Source organism: Phocoena phocoena, chromosome 7 (assembly GCF_963924675.1).
Source record: "Phocoena phocoena chromosome 7, mPhoPho1.1, whole genome shotgun sequence".
Classification (NCBI taxonomy): Eukaryota; Metazoa; Chordata; class Mammalia; order Artiodactyla; family Phocoenidae; genus Phocoena; species Phocoena phocoena.
The window spans coordinates 108,273,681-108,289,491 of record NC_089225.1 but is presented as its reverse complement, the minus strand read 5'-3'; the positions used below and the strand labels follow the sequence as shown (position 1 = coordinate 108,289,491).

Sequence of the window (15,811 nt, the reverse complement as noted above, 5' to 3'; positions counted from 1 at the left end):
CGCCTTCCTGTCCCTTGCTTTGGCTTCCTGGAGTTCCCCTCACCATTTTTGCTACCCTCTCTTGACTTATTCAGCCAATGTTTACAGTACTTGAAAGTTAGTTACACAAGCCGCTTTCAGCATCTTCCCCGCGAGTGTTGCCTCTGAATAGAATTAACAAACCTCAGTTATAAAATGATACATGAATGCATCCGAATTGCAGTGGTTAAGCTGTAATTTTCATTGACAAAGGTGTGGTCGCCAGGATGCAGAGATTATTTCAAATTTCCTCAAATCTGAATGCGAGTGGAATTCCATACTCTGAATGGCATCTTTAGCCTGATGACAGTGACTGAAAACTGTTCTCTTTCGATTCTAGAGCACTCAAAACCAGGCACGATTGAGAGAGGTTATTGTTCTCCAGTCATTCTGCTGAGAAATAATTGGACTTATTTCCATGGAGACCAGGGACTCTGCGGATTTGGGAAAGCCCCAGAGGAAATCAGTGAGTGGTTCGTGCGAGATTGGTGAGCTGGCCAGTGTGAGACCTGAGGTCCTCTCAGAAGAGAGGACGCCCCATGCCGACCGGGAGATGCAAGACAAAGCACCCCATTACTACATCCCTATGCAGAGAAACTCCATCTTCAATCGCACCGTGAGACACAGAAGCAAAGGCAAAGCCAGAAGCACTCCCGAACAGAACTGCGGACACCTGGCAGGTCAGTACCGGGGACGACTGTCACAGCTGCTCCTTGACATCCAGTTGGAGTCACTGGGGCTGAAAGGCCCACTTAAATGAAAGGCACTGAAAATGAACAAGGAACAGGTTCAATAAGGTAAAACATTTTGAAGCCCTTATCCGAAGAATTCAAATTCCCCCGATAAGATGATGTGGATACTTCAGGAGAAAGTGTTGACCCAAGTGATACAGTAAGACTGGCTTCTATTAAAAGATCCGTCTTGTTCCAGGGCTCAGCAAACCCCCCAGATTCCATGCATTCTAGAAGGGAGACTTGCAGTTGTCTATGTGTAAGGATATCTGGGAACATGAGTTTCTCTCCTAACATGAGGTTCTATCCTGTTCTCTCACCATCACCATGATAGCTAGAGTTTCTGTTGTCCTGAAAATATGAGAGATTAATACCATGGCAATAGCTTTGCAGCAGGATCCCTTAATCTTTTCAACCAGTTCCTAGCACATTTCATCTGCTCAAAGCACATCTGTTGAGTAGAACCAGAAACGTTTACAAACGGGGGTTGTCAGAGCTGAGTCTCCTTCCCCTGTGACTTGCCCACATGGCTGAGCGGGCAGCAGGCTGGAGTTGTGGACCGTGTGACAGTTCCTTAGCCCCTGGGGTACGGCAGCTGTCACTGGACAGATAGCACGCTGCCCCGTGTGTGCTGGGGAGACATTAACTGGTTCAAAAACTTTCATTAAACTCTATCTAGTAGCCTTTTGCCACATGTTAGACCACCCTTAAAACATAGAGACGGGACAACAATATTTATTATTTCTCTTGATTCTGGGGGTTGATTGGGTGGCTCCTCTGTCTGGGCCACTTTGTCTGACCTCTGCAGTGAGTTGGTGGCTCATCGGGGTTGGAAGGTCAAGGACGGCCTCTCTGGCCGCTAGTGAGCTGGTTGGTCCACGAGGGCCTCACCTGGACTGTTTGTCTCTGCTCCGCGTGTTGTTCATTCTCCAGGAGGCTAGCTCGGACTTGTCCACATGGCAGCAGGGCTCCCAGAAAGCAGGAACAGAAGCCTCCAGGTCTTGAGACCCAGGGTCAGAGCCTGCACAGTCACTTCTACCGCATTCTCTCTGTCCAAGCAGCTCACAGGTCCAGTCCAGATAAAAGCAGATGGAGAAATCAACTCCACTGCTTGATGCGAGGAGCAGCAAAGGAAGCGTGGTTGTCTGCCACCTACCACAAACATAGAATTTTGGGTTGAGTACCGTGCGAAGCCAGAGAAATACAACAATGGGAATACTATGGTCATGGGAGCAGGGTGGTTGGTACATTATGTTACTCTCTCAACTTCTGTGTATGTTTGAAAACTTCCATAAGAGTTAAAAGCACACACACATGAATAAGTGGGAGTCTCTGCCCTTGAGAAACCCAAAATATTGTAATTATGTCATTTTACTGCAAGCAATGTGGCAAAGTTTATAAGAGAGGCAAAGGCTTTAAACTAGACCCTCTGGAAGGGTTAGGAATGATTCCCCCAAAGAAGATGAGAATTTTAGGTGAGCCCTGAAGGATGCATTAGGACGTGGCCAGAAAGAACAGCAGCTAACTTGGCTGAGCACTTGTGGGTACTTATTGGCTAAGATACGCAGGCATTTCAAGGCAGTTCTTACCATACCCATTTTACAGATCAAAAAAAATAATCAAGGCCCTGAGAAACTGAGTCACTTACCCCAAATCACACAGCTAGTGAGTGGTATGGCTTGATCTAGAGTTCAGATTCTTCTAGTCCCAGAACCTGTGCTGATGGAGAAGGGGGTTAGAGCAGCTCTGTCCAGCAGAAATGTAATGCAAGCCACATACGTCGTTTAAAATTTTTTTTACATTAAAAAGTAAACAGAAATGAGTAAAATTAATTTTAACAATGCATTCTATTTAACCCAATACATCCAAAATATTATAATTTTATCCTATAGTCAATAATCGATATAAAAATTAGTGATAAGACATTTTACAGTCTTTTTGTGGTACTGTTTTGAAATCTGTTCGGTATTTTACATTTGTAGTCTCTCTCAATTTGCATACTAACTTTTCATGGGAAATTCTTGATCTGGATTTAGATTTCATAAAATGTGCAGTCAGTGAAGTAGTTTACAGCCAGAGAAGTTATTAAATGTACAGCCAGAAAAGCCAATCAAAGTAGAAACAATCCCCAGATCACTCCAAATAACCTCAAAAGATTTCTAATAATGAAACTATCAGTTTTTACATTTAAATTTAAATTAACTTAAGTTTTAAAAAAATGAAGAATTTACTCTAGTCACACGAGCCCCATTTCAAGTGTGTAATAGCCCCACGTGGCTAGCGGCTACCCCATCGGACCTTGCAGGGTTACAGCGCTGAAAGCAGAGAGAAAAGCAGAATCAGCTGCCCAAAGTTGGGGTGGGGGACTTTCTGAGCAGGAGAAAAGGTGGGTGTGGGGCTCTGTCTGAGATGAGGCTGGAGAGGGAAACGGGGTTGATGGGGAGACAGCCTCAAGTTTGTTGCCTCCGAGATGAGTGGAGGCTGCCGACGCCAGTGTAGACACACGGGCCACAGCATGTCCTGCCACAGCCAAAGATGCCATTTATGTTCAGACCATAAATACTCTCATCAGACTCGCAGTTTTATTTGTAAAGTGACTTCCTCATTTTAGCTCCCTGGAGTTAACTCTCAAGACAGCCCAGCATCCCCTGATCCAGGGTCCAAGGACAAAACACTGTTCTGCTGAGGAGGCCACCCAGCACCGGGCTTCTCCCGTCCACCCCTAACAAGGAAAGAAGGCTGGCGCTCTGGGTTCACGGTTTGTGATCTGGGTCTGGAAAGTGAGGACAGTCCCCATCTCATCTGCTAAGGGGTGTCCTTTCAAAGTCATACGAGAACATTAACTAACAACGCCACCTACGGTTGATCTGACACTCTAGGGCAGGTGACTTATTATTTAATATCTATTAGGACTCAGAAATTGTAAAGTTAGATGTTAAAAAACTGATAAGTTGCAAATGATTTTCATCCAGTAGAAATGATAACACCAGTGGTTATGGTTCTCTTGTCCTCTAAGACATTAACCAGGTTTGTATCCAAGTTTTCAAGCTCATTTCTGATTTTCTTTTTTCCGCTATACATGCACGTATGGATGGATGTGTGTATGGATGTATGTGTGGCTATGAAGTTTCTTGTACCATAATTACGATTTTCATTGTGATGGCATTGCAGGTCACTGAATACAGCACGAAAAGTGGCAAATTCCCCTTCGGGGGCATGAGAGGAAGGACACCCCTCTTCACTCCACTTCCTTCTCCTCTCAGGGTGACAGTTGCTACTGTCCTAGTCTCATAGAGAGAATGGCCTGAAAAGGGGAGATGAGATGCACATTCCTAACTCCCTACATTTCTCACATGTCACAGATTCACTGGAAAATGGGAACTCTGTAAATGAGTCCCTGAACTTGAATTTCCCCCAGAGCAGAACTCGACCCTGGAGAATATCAACACGGACAGACCTAGGAGCCAAGAGAGCAAGGTGAGAGACAACAAATCACGAGGGCTCGGTTCATGAAACAATGTCACAAGGGTCGCTCTGCAGAGTCTTAACGGGGCTACAAGGGTGTCTTGTGTTTAAAAAATAATAATAATTTTCAGTTGTTCATGTTTTAAAAACTCCATTTTTTTTTTTTTAGATTCCATATATATGCGTTAGCATAAGGTATTTGTTTTTCTCTTTCTGACTTACTTCACTCTGTATGACAGACTCTAGGTCCATCCACCTCACTACAAATAACTCTATTTCATTTCTTTTTATGGCTTTTAATATTCCATTGCATATATGACCTAGAGAGGTGGGATAGGGAGGGTGGGAGGGAGGCTCAAGAGGGAGGAGATATGGGGATATATGTATGCATATGGCTGATTCACTTTGTTGTACAACAGACACTAACAAGTATTGTGAAGCAATTATACTCCAGTAAAGGTCTATTAAAAATAAATAAATAAATCACCCTCGAATCTCTGAGTGGTGCGTCAGTTAAAAAAAAAAACAAAACTCCACAATTTCCTTAAAAAAAAAAAAATAGCTCCACTGTTACTCTCCTGTCACAAAACTAGGAAACTTTAGATACTAAACACATGAAGAAGTAGAAAAGAAAAATCACTGCATCACCACCACCCAGAGGTTTTTATGTGTTGTAAATGTTTTGTCGTTTTTTCTATATGTTTTATGCATATTTTCTTTTCATAAAACGGGATCTTATATGCATACCATCTTGAAACCTACTTACCAATACAGGCAGACTTCAGAGATGTTGAGGGTTTGGTTCCAGATCATCACAATAAAGTGAATCCTCCAGCAGAGCAAGTAGCATGAAGTTTTTGGTTTCCCAGTGCATACAAAAGTTAGGTTTGGGCTTCCCTGGTGGCGCAGTGGTTGAGTCCGCCTGCCGATGCAGGGGACACGGGTTCGTGCCCCGGTCCGGGAAGATCCCACATGCCGCGGGGCAGCTGGGCCCGTGAGCCATGGCCGCTGAGCCTGCGCTCCGCAACGGGAGAGGCCACAACAGTGAGAGGCCCGCGTACCGCAAAAAAAAAAAAAAAAAAGAAAAAAAGAACTCCACCCAACAGACTTCCTGCTAGGGGCCAGGTGGATCAGAAAGTGGCTGCAGAAACGTGGGGCGTCTTAAGTGGCCAGCTTGAGAGCTTTGCACATGCCCCAAAACTGCGGTCAGAGACCCCTGGCAAGGTATCTCTGAAACGCCCTTACAGTTGCCCCACTCTGAGGGCCCAAAGTGCAGCTAGGGGGCCAGGGAGAAGACAGAGCATGAAGCAGAGGCTTCCCAGCTGTGGGAGGCCTGGATGCGAAGGAGTTGGAGTTTTGAAATAGCTTTCAGGTGCACTTTTTATACCCAGCAAAAGAGGCCATCTGTTTATAAGCTAAGAGTGACCGGAAAAACTTTGCATGTGGTCTGCCTGAGATTTCACCCAAGGCTGGGCAGGCAGTACCAACCCACAGAGCAGGCTGAAGTGGGGAGTCGAGGGGAAGATGAGAGCCCTTTCTGTGTGCTCCCCGCTGAGTCAGTCTGGCTCACAGAAGTCGCCTGTGCTTCCTTCCGTCTTGGGCTTAGTGAGGACAGAGGTTTGGGGGAGCATATCTAGGTCAGTCTCAGGAGTCCCAATGTGACACTTGTTTCTATTATGTTTTCTGACCTGGATTTCTATGGTCAGGCAGGTCACAACATACCTATGGAAAAGCTTTCTAGTCAAAAACCTCCTGCTGGGCTGTCAGGCTCCCACAGCTTTGAGTTACTGCTTTTATAGGTAAAGTTCCAAATATGAGTTTCTCCTGGGAAACGTTACCATTCAACAGTTAATGAACCACCACATCCATATTTGCTTGACATGAGACATCTGCGGTACTATTAGTGAGTGCCATCCATCCCCTTCCACTCACTACTCCTCATTTCACCAGCACCGTGGCATTCAGAGGCTCAGATCTTTATTTGTGTAAAGTAATTCAATCTCTGCTCTTGCCCACATCTCTTGTGTCCCTATCTTTATATACTGTGTGCCTCATGTAAAGTGCCATGGTGGACTCTGAGCATCTCTTGTTCAGTTTCCATGGTCACTTTCCCAATGCTGTTAGCCATCCGTTCCTGTTGAAATCCCCTTTGCTCTAAGCCAGGAAAATAATTCTCTACCTCCTTGCTGATTTGTGTGTATAAATGCAAGATTCTGATCTAAATTTGACCCCCCCACAAAAAAAGGAAAAAAAGAGAACCCTACATTGTACAAAGACTGGAAGCAATTGAAGAAGGACTAGAGTGTTATGCTGGGCCCCAAATATTTTACCCCTCTTTTTTGCAATTGTCACTATAGTAAATGTTTTCATAAAGGCAATTTTAATAGTACTTATTAAAGGAAATTTTACATTACAACAAGATGTACAAATCTTGGATATATAGCTTGATGAATGCATTAGTCAGCTTGGGCTGTCATAGCAAAATACCATAGACTGATGATTAGACAACAGAAATTTGTTTCTCACAGTTCTGGAGGCCAAAAGTCCTAGATCAAGGTACCAGCATGGTCGGGTTCTGGCTCGCAGACAGCCACCTTCTTGCTGTGTCTTCACACAGTGGAGAGGGAAAGTGAGCTCTGGTCTTTTCCTCTTCATGGGGCCCCACCCTCCCAAAGACCCCATCTCCAAATACCATCACACTGGGGGTTAGAGCTTCAACATATGAATTTGGGTCGGGCTGGGTGGATACAATTCACTCCATAGACATGAACGTTTACATACATATACACCCACTTGACCATCAACCAGACCAATATCTAGAACATTAGCCATGAAGCTAAGACCCTTTTCCTATTAATACCCATCCCCCTCAGACAGAACTATCTTCTGATTTCTATCACCATTAGATTAATTTTGCTCTCATGAACTTCATAAAAATGGGATCACACAGTGTGTCATCTATAGTGCCTCTCCTTGCTCAACATAATATTTGAGATTCATCAACGTGTGTCTATCAGATTGTTCTTTTTATTGCTGAGAAGTATGACCACAATTTGCTTATCCATCCTTCTGTTGATGACTATTTGGAGTATTTCTAGTTTCAACTAATATAAAGTTGCTACGAATGTTCTTAGACAAGTCTTTTTGTGGATGTATGTACTCATTTCTCCAGAGTGTGTACTCAGGAGTGGACGTGCTGGGTCTTAGGATAGGTGTTTATTTAATGTTATTAGAAACAGTCAAGTAATTTCTCAAAATGATTGACTATTTTACACTGCTACTTTACACTCCTATCAGCAAGATATCAAAGTTCTGGTTGCTCTAGATCCTCACCAATGCTTGGAATTGTCAATCCTTGTAACTGTATCCACTCTAATATATTGTGGTTTCTCACTGTGATTTTAATCTGTATTTCCCCAATGACTCATGATGTTGAGTACCTTTTCATATGTTTGTTGGCCATTCATGTATCTTCTTCTGTGAAGTTCTTATTCAACTCTTTTGCCCATTTATTATTTTTTTAATTTGTAGGATTCCTTATGTATCTTGACCACAAATCCTTGGTCAGATAAATGAATTGCAAATATGTTCTACCAGTCTGTGGCTTGTCTTTTAATTTTCCTGTTTTTTAAAGAGCAGAAATTTTGACGAAGACTAACATCAATTCTTTTTCTTTTATTGTTTGCCCTTTTCCATTCTAAGAAAGATTTGACTACTTCAAAGATAGTGTCCTATGCTTTTCGTATGGATGTTTTATACTTTTAGCTTTCACATGGAGGTTTATGGTCCACATGGATATCCAGTTGCTCTGGCATCATTTATTAAAAAGACCTTCTGCTTCCCCCGATGAACTGCATTGGTGTTTTGTTTGGTTTTGATTTTGTTTTTCCGAAAATCCACTGACTGCGGACACACGGGTCTTTTCTGGACTTCTATTCCGTTTCATTGATCTAATTGTCTTTCCTTATGCCAATATTACACTGCTTAAATACTGTAGCTTTATGCTAAGTTTTAAAATCTGGTAGCGTAAACCCTCCTACTTTGTTCTTTTTTAAGACTGTCTTGGCTATTTTAAGTCCTTTGCATTTCCATATAAATTTTAGAATCAGTTTGTCAATTTATATTCTGAAAAAAAGTCTGCTAGGATTTTGGTTAAGATTGCATTATCTCTATAGACAAATTTGGAGATTATTGACACCTGAAGATTGAACAATTGAAGGTACCAATCTATGAACATGTCCTAATTTTCCATTTATTTAGATACTCCTTAAATTAATCCAGCAATAATTTTATAGTATACTATAGAAGATTTACACATTATATTTGTTCCTATGCATTGGTTTTCATCCTGTTTTAAATGTCTGTGTTTTGTAATTTCATTTTTCAATTGTTTATTGGTAGTATGTATAAATACAATTAATTTCTGCATGTTCGCCCAGTATCCTGTGACCTTGATGAGTTCAACTGTAGTTCTGCTTGTATATTCCTTTCGATTCTCCACACACACAATCCTGCCTTCTGTGAATAAAGATAGTTTTAATTCTTTCTTTCCAATCATCATGCCTTCTATTTGTTTTTTCTTGTCTTATTGCACTGGTGAGGACTTCCATTATGATATTGAAAGAAGTAGTGAGAGTAGGAATCCTTATCTCATTCCCTGGTCACGGTTGCTTTGATTGCAAAGATCAGAGCCTACTCAAATTTGTTCAAGTAAAAGAAGCATGTGGTAAGGATGCTGGAATCCCAAAGAAACCAAATAAAATAGATGAAGCTCAACTCTAGGAAGGGAAAAGCCACCAGGAGAGCCACTTTCTCCTTTTCTCAGGGGCCATGGGGCCCACTCCTCTCTGCTCTGTGGACTGCTTTATTCTCCTGCTCTCTTCTCAGACCAGCTTCTCCTGTTTGTCACATTGCACATGACCCAAAATGGCAGCCATAGCCGATATGACCTTTCAGCTTGGCTCTCCACAGCCATTGTGGATTTTTGTGTCTCTAAGACAGAATTTCTAAGGGAAAAAATTCTGGTTGGCCATCCTTGGGTCAGGTGTTTAGCTCTGGACCAATCAGCTAAAAGAATAGGAGGCAGGATTAATGAGGTCATTCCCACTTCAGAGGAAACTGTGTTGGGGAGAATCTTTGAGAAGTATGTTAAGGAGAGCCAGGCACCCAAAATGTATCTCATGTAATTAGAGTCCGGGCTTCCCACATGAGGGAATGCCAAAGGGGTCTTGGCTGAGGTGAGAAGCAGCAGAATGGAAGTTAGAGCAGTAGGGGCTGGAGGCTAGATTAGAGGATTAATGTCTTCTGAGACCCAGATGGCCGAGGAACCAGTCCTCCATTTTCTAGAAGTTTGGGTGGTGCTGATACGAAGCACGTGATGTTCTTCTTAGTGGTCAGTGCCTATCCCCAGAGGTTCTAGAATTGTCTGCAGCTCACCCAAGGGTGCCCTGCAAGTCCTCTTCCATATGCCCACAAGCAGGGGGTTCATGGTGCTGCTGGGCAGTGCAGCAGGAGGGGAACACAATTACTATAGACAGATGTGCTAGCAAGAGGAGCACAGGAAGGGAACTAACGTCTGTTGAGGGTCTTTATGTGTACGATCGCTTTAAATTCTCTTACATTATTCCCGTCTCACAGATTAGAAAACTAAGACTCAAAGCTAGTAAGTAGCCTGAGGTGGCACAGCTAGTAAGAGAGCCAGACCAGGAACCCAGAGGCTTAGACTCCACACCCCATCATCTCCCACTTCCCAGGCTGCCCTGGATGGAGGTATTGCCAGGGTAAACTTGGCTGTGAGAAGGAGGGTGTTACTGTTAAGCTGCCCACAGTGGGCAAAGCCCAGAGGCTCCCCCAGTCCGTCACCAGATTGGTCCCTTAGGGGTCCTCTCAAGTCAAGATGTTATAAGTTGGGTCTTTACTATAGATGTAATGTCCCAGAAATCATTTCATATCATAAAAGTACCAAATTGATAAATATAGATACACACATATGAGAAAAGAACTCAAACATGTGCTTTGATGAATTGAGATTTCTATATAAAATTAAACTACATTATAAAATTTCACATGGGACAATTTTTCTGCATGAACTGAGCAGGCTGGTGCTTCTTAAAATATTTGTCCACTGATCTTCCGACTGAAAATGCCTTTGTCTTTTCCTGGCAGTGCCCTGAGGGAATTGCAGGAGTTTCTAATTGTTCCAAGGATTGGCAGCCTGTATTAAGCATTAGAGTCGACCCAGGGTTAACACTCGCAGGGCAGCCAGGGGCAGCCTCACTCAGTGTTAACAGCTCTGCTCTACTTGCTCCAGCCAAACCTTCCTAATGATTAAATATTGTGACTATTATCCCTGGATCCATCTCCAAAATGATCATTGCCATGAAATCCCTCACTGCCATTAAAGGCTCATGCATGGCACTGTGAGTCTTTGAATGCTGATACGAGGGAGGGACCGGTTTCCATGGAAATATACAAGTTCCATGTATTGTAACCCTGGGGGCAGCTTGTCAGATGTTCATAAATGCTAGTTTGGGTTGTCACTAGAAGAGCCTCACAGTCTTTACAATCCGTAAACACAAGAAACAAATGTTGAGTCACTGCAGATTGGCGGCTGCCTCTTTGATTCAAGGAAGCTGCTTTGGGTTTTGCCATTAGTCAGTCATTTGGGGCAATACAGGAGCTGAAGAAATGCAGCCTGACTCTAATCAGCCTCTAGAGCTACCAGTTTATAAGAAACACAGGAGCAAGAGGAACCAGTAAAACACACTGCTGTCGCAATCAACAAAATCCAGATAAGACCGATGACGCAATTTCTCAACATAGTACAAGGAGAAAACAAGAAAGTGAAGTAGCGATTCAAAGGTTCTCAAGGAAAAAACAAAGAAGTGAGGTAGCGATTCGAAGGTTCTCAAGCAACGTCGACCAACTGCAACACATAGACCTTACTCGAATCCTGATTCAAACAAACACTGTGTCCCTTTACTGGAATGGCAAGTTTCAAAGACGATCAGGGAAATTTGAACATGGATCAGATGTTTGATGATACTAAGAAATTATTAATTTTTTAAGGCATGTTAAAGGTATTATGGCTATTTTTAAAGTCCTTTTCTTTTAGAGATACATTCTGAAATATTTTGGATGAAACGGATATGATGTCTGGGATTCGCTTCAAAATAATGCAGGCCCAGGAAGGCGTGGGTAAGAGTAGGGATGAAAGAAGATAAGCCATGAGGTGGTTAGGAATCCACCTGCCAATGCAGGGGACATGGGTTCAAGCTCTGGTCCAGGAAGAACCCACATGCCGCAGAGCAACTAAGCCCATGCACCACAACTTCTGAGCCTGCGCTCTAGAGCCTGTGAGCCATAACTACTGAAGCCCGTGTGCCTAGAGCCTGTGCTCCTCGACAAAGAGAAGCCACCACAATGAGAAGCCTGCGCACTGCAATGAAAAGTAGTTCCCGCTTGCTGCAACTAGAGAAAGCCCACACACAGCAACGAAGACCCAACGCAGCCAAAAATAAATAAATAAATTTTAAAAATTAAAGGGACTTCCCCGGTGGCGCAGTGGTTGGGAATCCACCTGCCAATGCAGGGGACATGGGTTCGAGCCCTGGTCCGTGAAGATCCCACATGCCGCAGAGCAACTAAGCCCGTGCGCCACAACTACTGAGCCTGTGCTCTGGAGCCCGCGAGCCACAACTACTGAGCCTGAGTGCCACAACTGCTGAGCCTGCGTGCCACAGCTACTGAAGCCCGAGCGCCTATAGCCCGTGCTCCACAAGAGAGGCCACCGCAACGAGAAGCCCGCGCACCGCAACAAAGAGTAGCCCCCCTAAAAAAAAAAAAAAGAGTAGCCCCCGCTCGCCGCAACTAGAGAAAGCCTGAGTGCAGCAACAAAGAGCCAACACAGCCAAAAGTATATAATCAATAAATAAATTTATTTTAAAAAAAAGAAGATAAGCCATGAGTCTTTAACTGTTGAGCTGGTGATAGGTATTTAGGTAGTTCATTATACTTTTCTGTCTACTTTAGTGTATGTTTGAAATTTTCCATAATAAAAAGCTGACTTATTATATTTTTTGAGAGCTTATTTTTTCAAAAATAAACAGGCAGGAATGGAAGTAGAGAGGCCCTTCAGGCCCCACCCCAATCCCCCTGCCTGTGTCCTCTTTTCCAGGAGGTTGGGCAGAATCATCAACCCCTACCACTGATCATGGTGGTCTAGGGGATGTCGACTGCAGGCTCCCTGAAGGCAAGACCAGGCCAAGTTTTGTTCCCCCTGAGCACTTAGCACACGCCTGACTCACCAGGAGTGCTCAGTATTTGCAGAGGCAGGGAGGCTCCCTGGGCAGAGGTTGCAGCCTGGGAACTTGACGACCCTTTGAAGGCACACCTGTGCAAACTAGTCCAGTCGTGGCCCAGGACTGCTCAGACCAAGGCTCTCACAAAGCCAGGTCACAGTGGCACCGGGATAGGTAAATACTGCAGTCCTGGCAAGAATGCAGCAGCTCTAACGCGGAAGGGTTTGCCTGCCCCAGCTGCCTTCTGGAGATAACCCACTTCTCCAGCTCCTCCAGTGAGACAGGAGACCCAGTACCCTCAGCAATAAAAATGCAAATGGAGCATCATCAGTTAACTTCCTCTCCGGCAATCCCTCTACCTGGGCACTGGCTAAGCCCGGGAGTGCCCACCCCTTCTGTGCAACGTGAACTAAGGACACTGCCGCGCTCAAAGGATCTCAGGCCACTTGGACATGGTGACTGAAGAGGTTTAGATGTTCTGTCTCTGAAATTGTTTCTATTCTCAGACTGTCTCAGAACAAATATAACTGTGACTATGCAGCTAATTTCATATATTTTTGACAGCTCTATCTTATTTTCAGCAGTGCTAAACTTTTCTTCCCTTTGGGAAGTTAAAGGACTGTGTTCCCCACCTCCCCACCAGGCCTTGACACGGGCTGCAGGGCAAGTGGCTCTTTCAGGGTGACCTTGGGATGGGCATGACCCCCAGCTCTCCCTCCTCCGGCTCTGCCCAGAGGTGACCAGACAAAGGCTCAGGAACTTGCAAAGGACTCAGATTTTAAGGGATTAAGTGGACAGTCTCTTGGATTTGCTAACTCCTTTAACATTTGAAACAACAATAATAGTAATAATAATAGGCATGGGGCAGAGCTTGACACGTAGGTGTTTGTTTTTCTTGCCTGCATGGTGTACAGCTTTCGGGATCTTATTTCCTTGACCGGGAATTGAACCTGCATCCCCTGCAGTGGACCCAGTGGACTGCCAGGGAAGCCCCTGATGCACGGGTTTTACCTATGTAATTATACCTTTGGTGTTTTAAGCTGTTGACATCTTCTGACTTGTTAAGTTGTCCTTTTAGCTTACTTTTGCCTTAATTGGGTTATTCTAGTTTATTTTACCTATCATTCTTTTAATTTTTAGGCTTCACCTTCCTTCTTATCCTCCCTCTATTTAAATCACCTTTTAAATGTTTTCCTTTTAGATTTTACCTTTATAATTACTTCCACTAATAAAATCCAGTGCTTCTGGCTTTGCTCTAGTATCAAATCCTCCCCTGAACCCCGCCATTTTATTTTGTTTTTAACTTAACTGTTTAACTCCCTAAGCTTCTGGGGAGTTGTAGGTCTTAACTTATTGCTTTATTTCTTATTTCTTTTTAAGCTATAACGTTTTATATGTCCTTTTGTTTTGTTTGCTTGACTGTTTACAACCATAACTTTTTAATAACTTAATTTTGTTCTTAAATTATTATTTTATTGGTTCTACCCCTTATGCATAATGTTAATTTTTCTGTTTCTTTTGTTTGTCATAAATCTGTATCTTATTGGTTGTATTTTTCTCTAATTCTTTAGAATTCTTTTATTTATTTATTTATTTATTTAGAAAATTTATTTATTTTTGGCTGCGTTGGGTCTTTGTTGCTGTGCACGGGCTTTTTCTCTAGTTTCGGCCAGCGGGGGCTACCTCTTCGTGGCGGTTCACGGGCCTCGCATTGCGGTGGCCTCTCTTGTTGTGGAGCATGGGCTCTAGGCGTGCGGGCTTCAGTAGTTGTGGCTTGCGGGCTCTAGAGCGCAGGCTCGGTAGTTGTGGCGCACGGGTCTAGCGGCTCCTCGGCATGTGGGATCTTCCCGGACCAGGGCTCGAACTCACGTCCCCTGCGTTGGCAGGTGGATTCTTAACCACTGCACCACCAGGGAAGCCCTTGAATTCTTTTCTTTTTTCTTTTTTTTTAAATTAATTTATTTGGCTGCTTCGGGTCTTAGTTGCAGCATGCGGGATCTTTAGTCGCGGCATGCGGATTCTCAGTTGCAACATGTGGGATCTAGTTCCCTGACCAGAGATTGAACCCGGGCTCCCTGCACTGGGAGCAAGGAGTCTTAGCCACTGGATCACCAGGGAAGTTCCTCTTTTGAATTCTTAATTTCAAAAATTTTACCTCCCGGACTGGCCCTGGGGAGGATGTGGAAGCTGGGGCAGTGGATCCAGGAAACCTGTTTCTCTCACCTTCAAGACCCGCCCTGCTCTGACCTTAGGAGGCCCAGAAGGATCCTCATACAGGCAAGAGATCAGAGAAGTTCAGAGCGGGGCTTGAGTCCTGGGTTGTCCTCATACCAGCATGTGGTTTGGGGTAAATAAATCCTCACTCCTCCCAAGCCTCAGTCACCTCATACTATAGAGGAAAAGAGCCGAGTTTGAAACCAGAAAACACACGGACAGGGTGGAGCACATACAAGCAAACAATAAACTGCATCTGTCTTCGGGAGGGATCAGAGAATACATACAGTGTGATTTCATTTTGGTAAAATTCAAAAACCTGCCAAACTAAGCAAGGTGGGCAACGTCTGAATCTAATCATAGAAAACCTCAGAAAACCCAAATCAAGAAAGAGTCTACAGAATAATTGGCCTGAAATCATTGTCAAGGTTACAAATGGCAAAGACTGAGGAACCATTTCAGCCTGAAGGAAACCAAAGCAGCTAGACAGCTAGACACACTGGATGAGTCTGGATTGGATCTTTCTGCCGTGAAGGACATTATTGGGACAACAGGTGAAATCTGAATGGAGTCTGAACACTAGTTGGCAATAGTGTATCCAAGTTAACTTTCTGATTTTGGTGATATTTTGGTTATATAGGAGTTGGTCCTTGGTTGTAGAAAATACAGGCTAAACAGTATTTGGGGATGATGGGACATCGGTCAACATCTGACCCTCCAATAGTTCAGTAAAAGTTAAAAAGAGAAAAACGTTCTTTGTACTGTACTTTGTACTGTACTGTACTTACAACTTTTGAGATTCTTTCAAAATGTAAGAAAAATTTTTAAATATCTTGGGCCTTGAAAAATAAAGGCCGCAGGCTCTTGAACTAGATTCGCAAGTTTGACTCTGGCTCCATTATTTACTAGGTGTGAAAGCAAGTTACTCAGGCTTGCTTTGCCTCAATTTACGCATCTTTAAATTGGGGATGATAGCAATGCTTAACTCACTGGCGGCACGATGAAGAAAACTAAGTTAATATCTATAAAGTGCTGAGAACCATGATCAATAGCGAACGTGCATTTCCTGTTTATCTCAAGGAT

At 43.6% G+C, this 15,811-nt stretch overlaps 1 protein-coding gene across 1 annotated transcript in view; it reads left to right on the top strand.

The window, feature by feature from the left end:
- Nucleotides 1-436: 436 nt before the first annotated feature.
- Nucleotides 437-15,811, top strand: part of NGEF (neuronal guanine nucleotide exchange factor) — a 73,164-nt gene continuing 57,789 nt past the window's right edge. Inside the window, exons 1-2 of the mRNA XM_065880410.1 lie at nt 437-698; nt 4,112-4,226. Coding sequence (XP_065736482.1) covers nt 437-698; nt 4,112-4,226 — 377 coding nt within the window. The remainder of the gene's footprint in view (nt 699-4,111; nt 4,227-15,811) is intronic.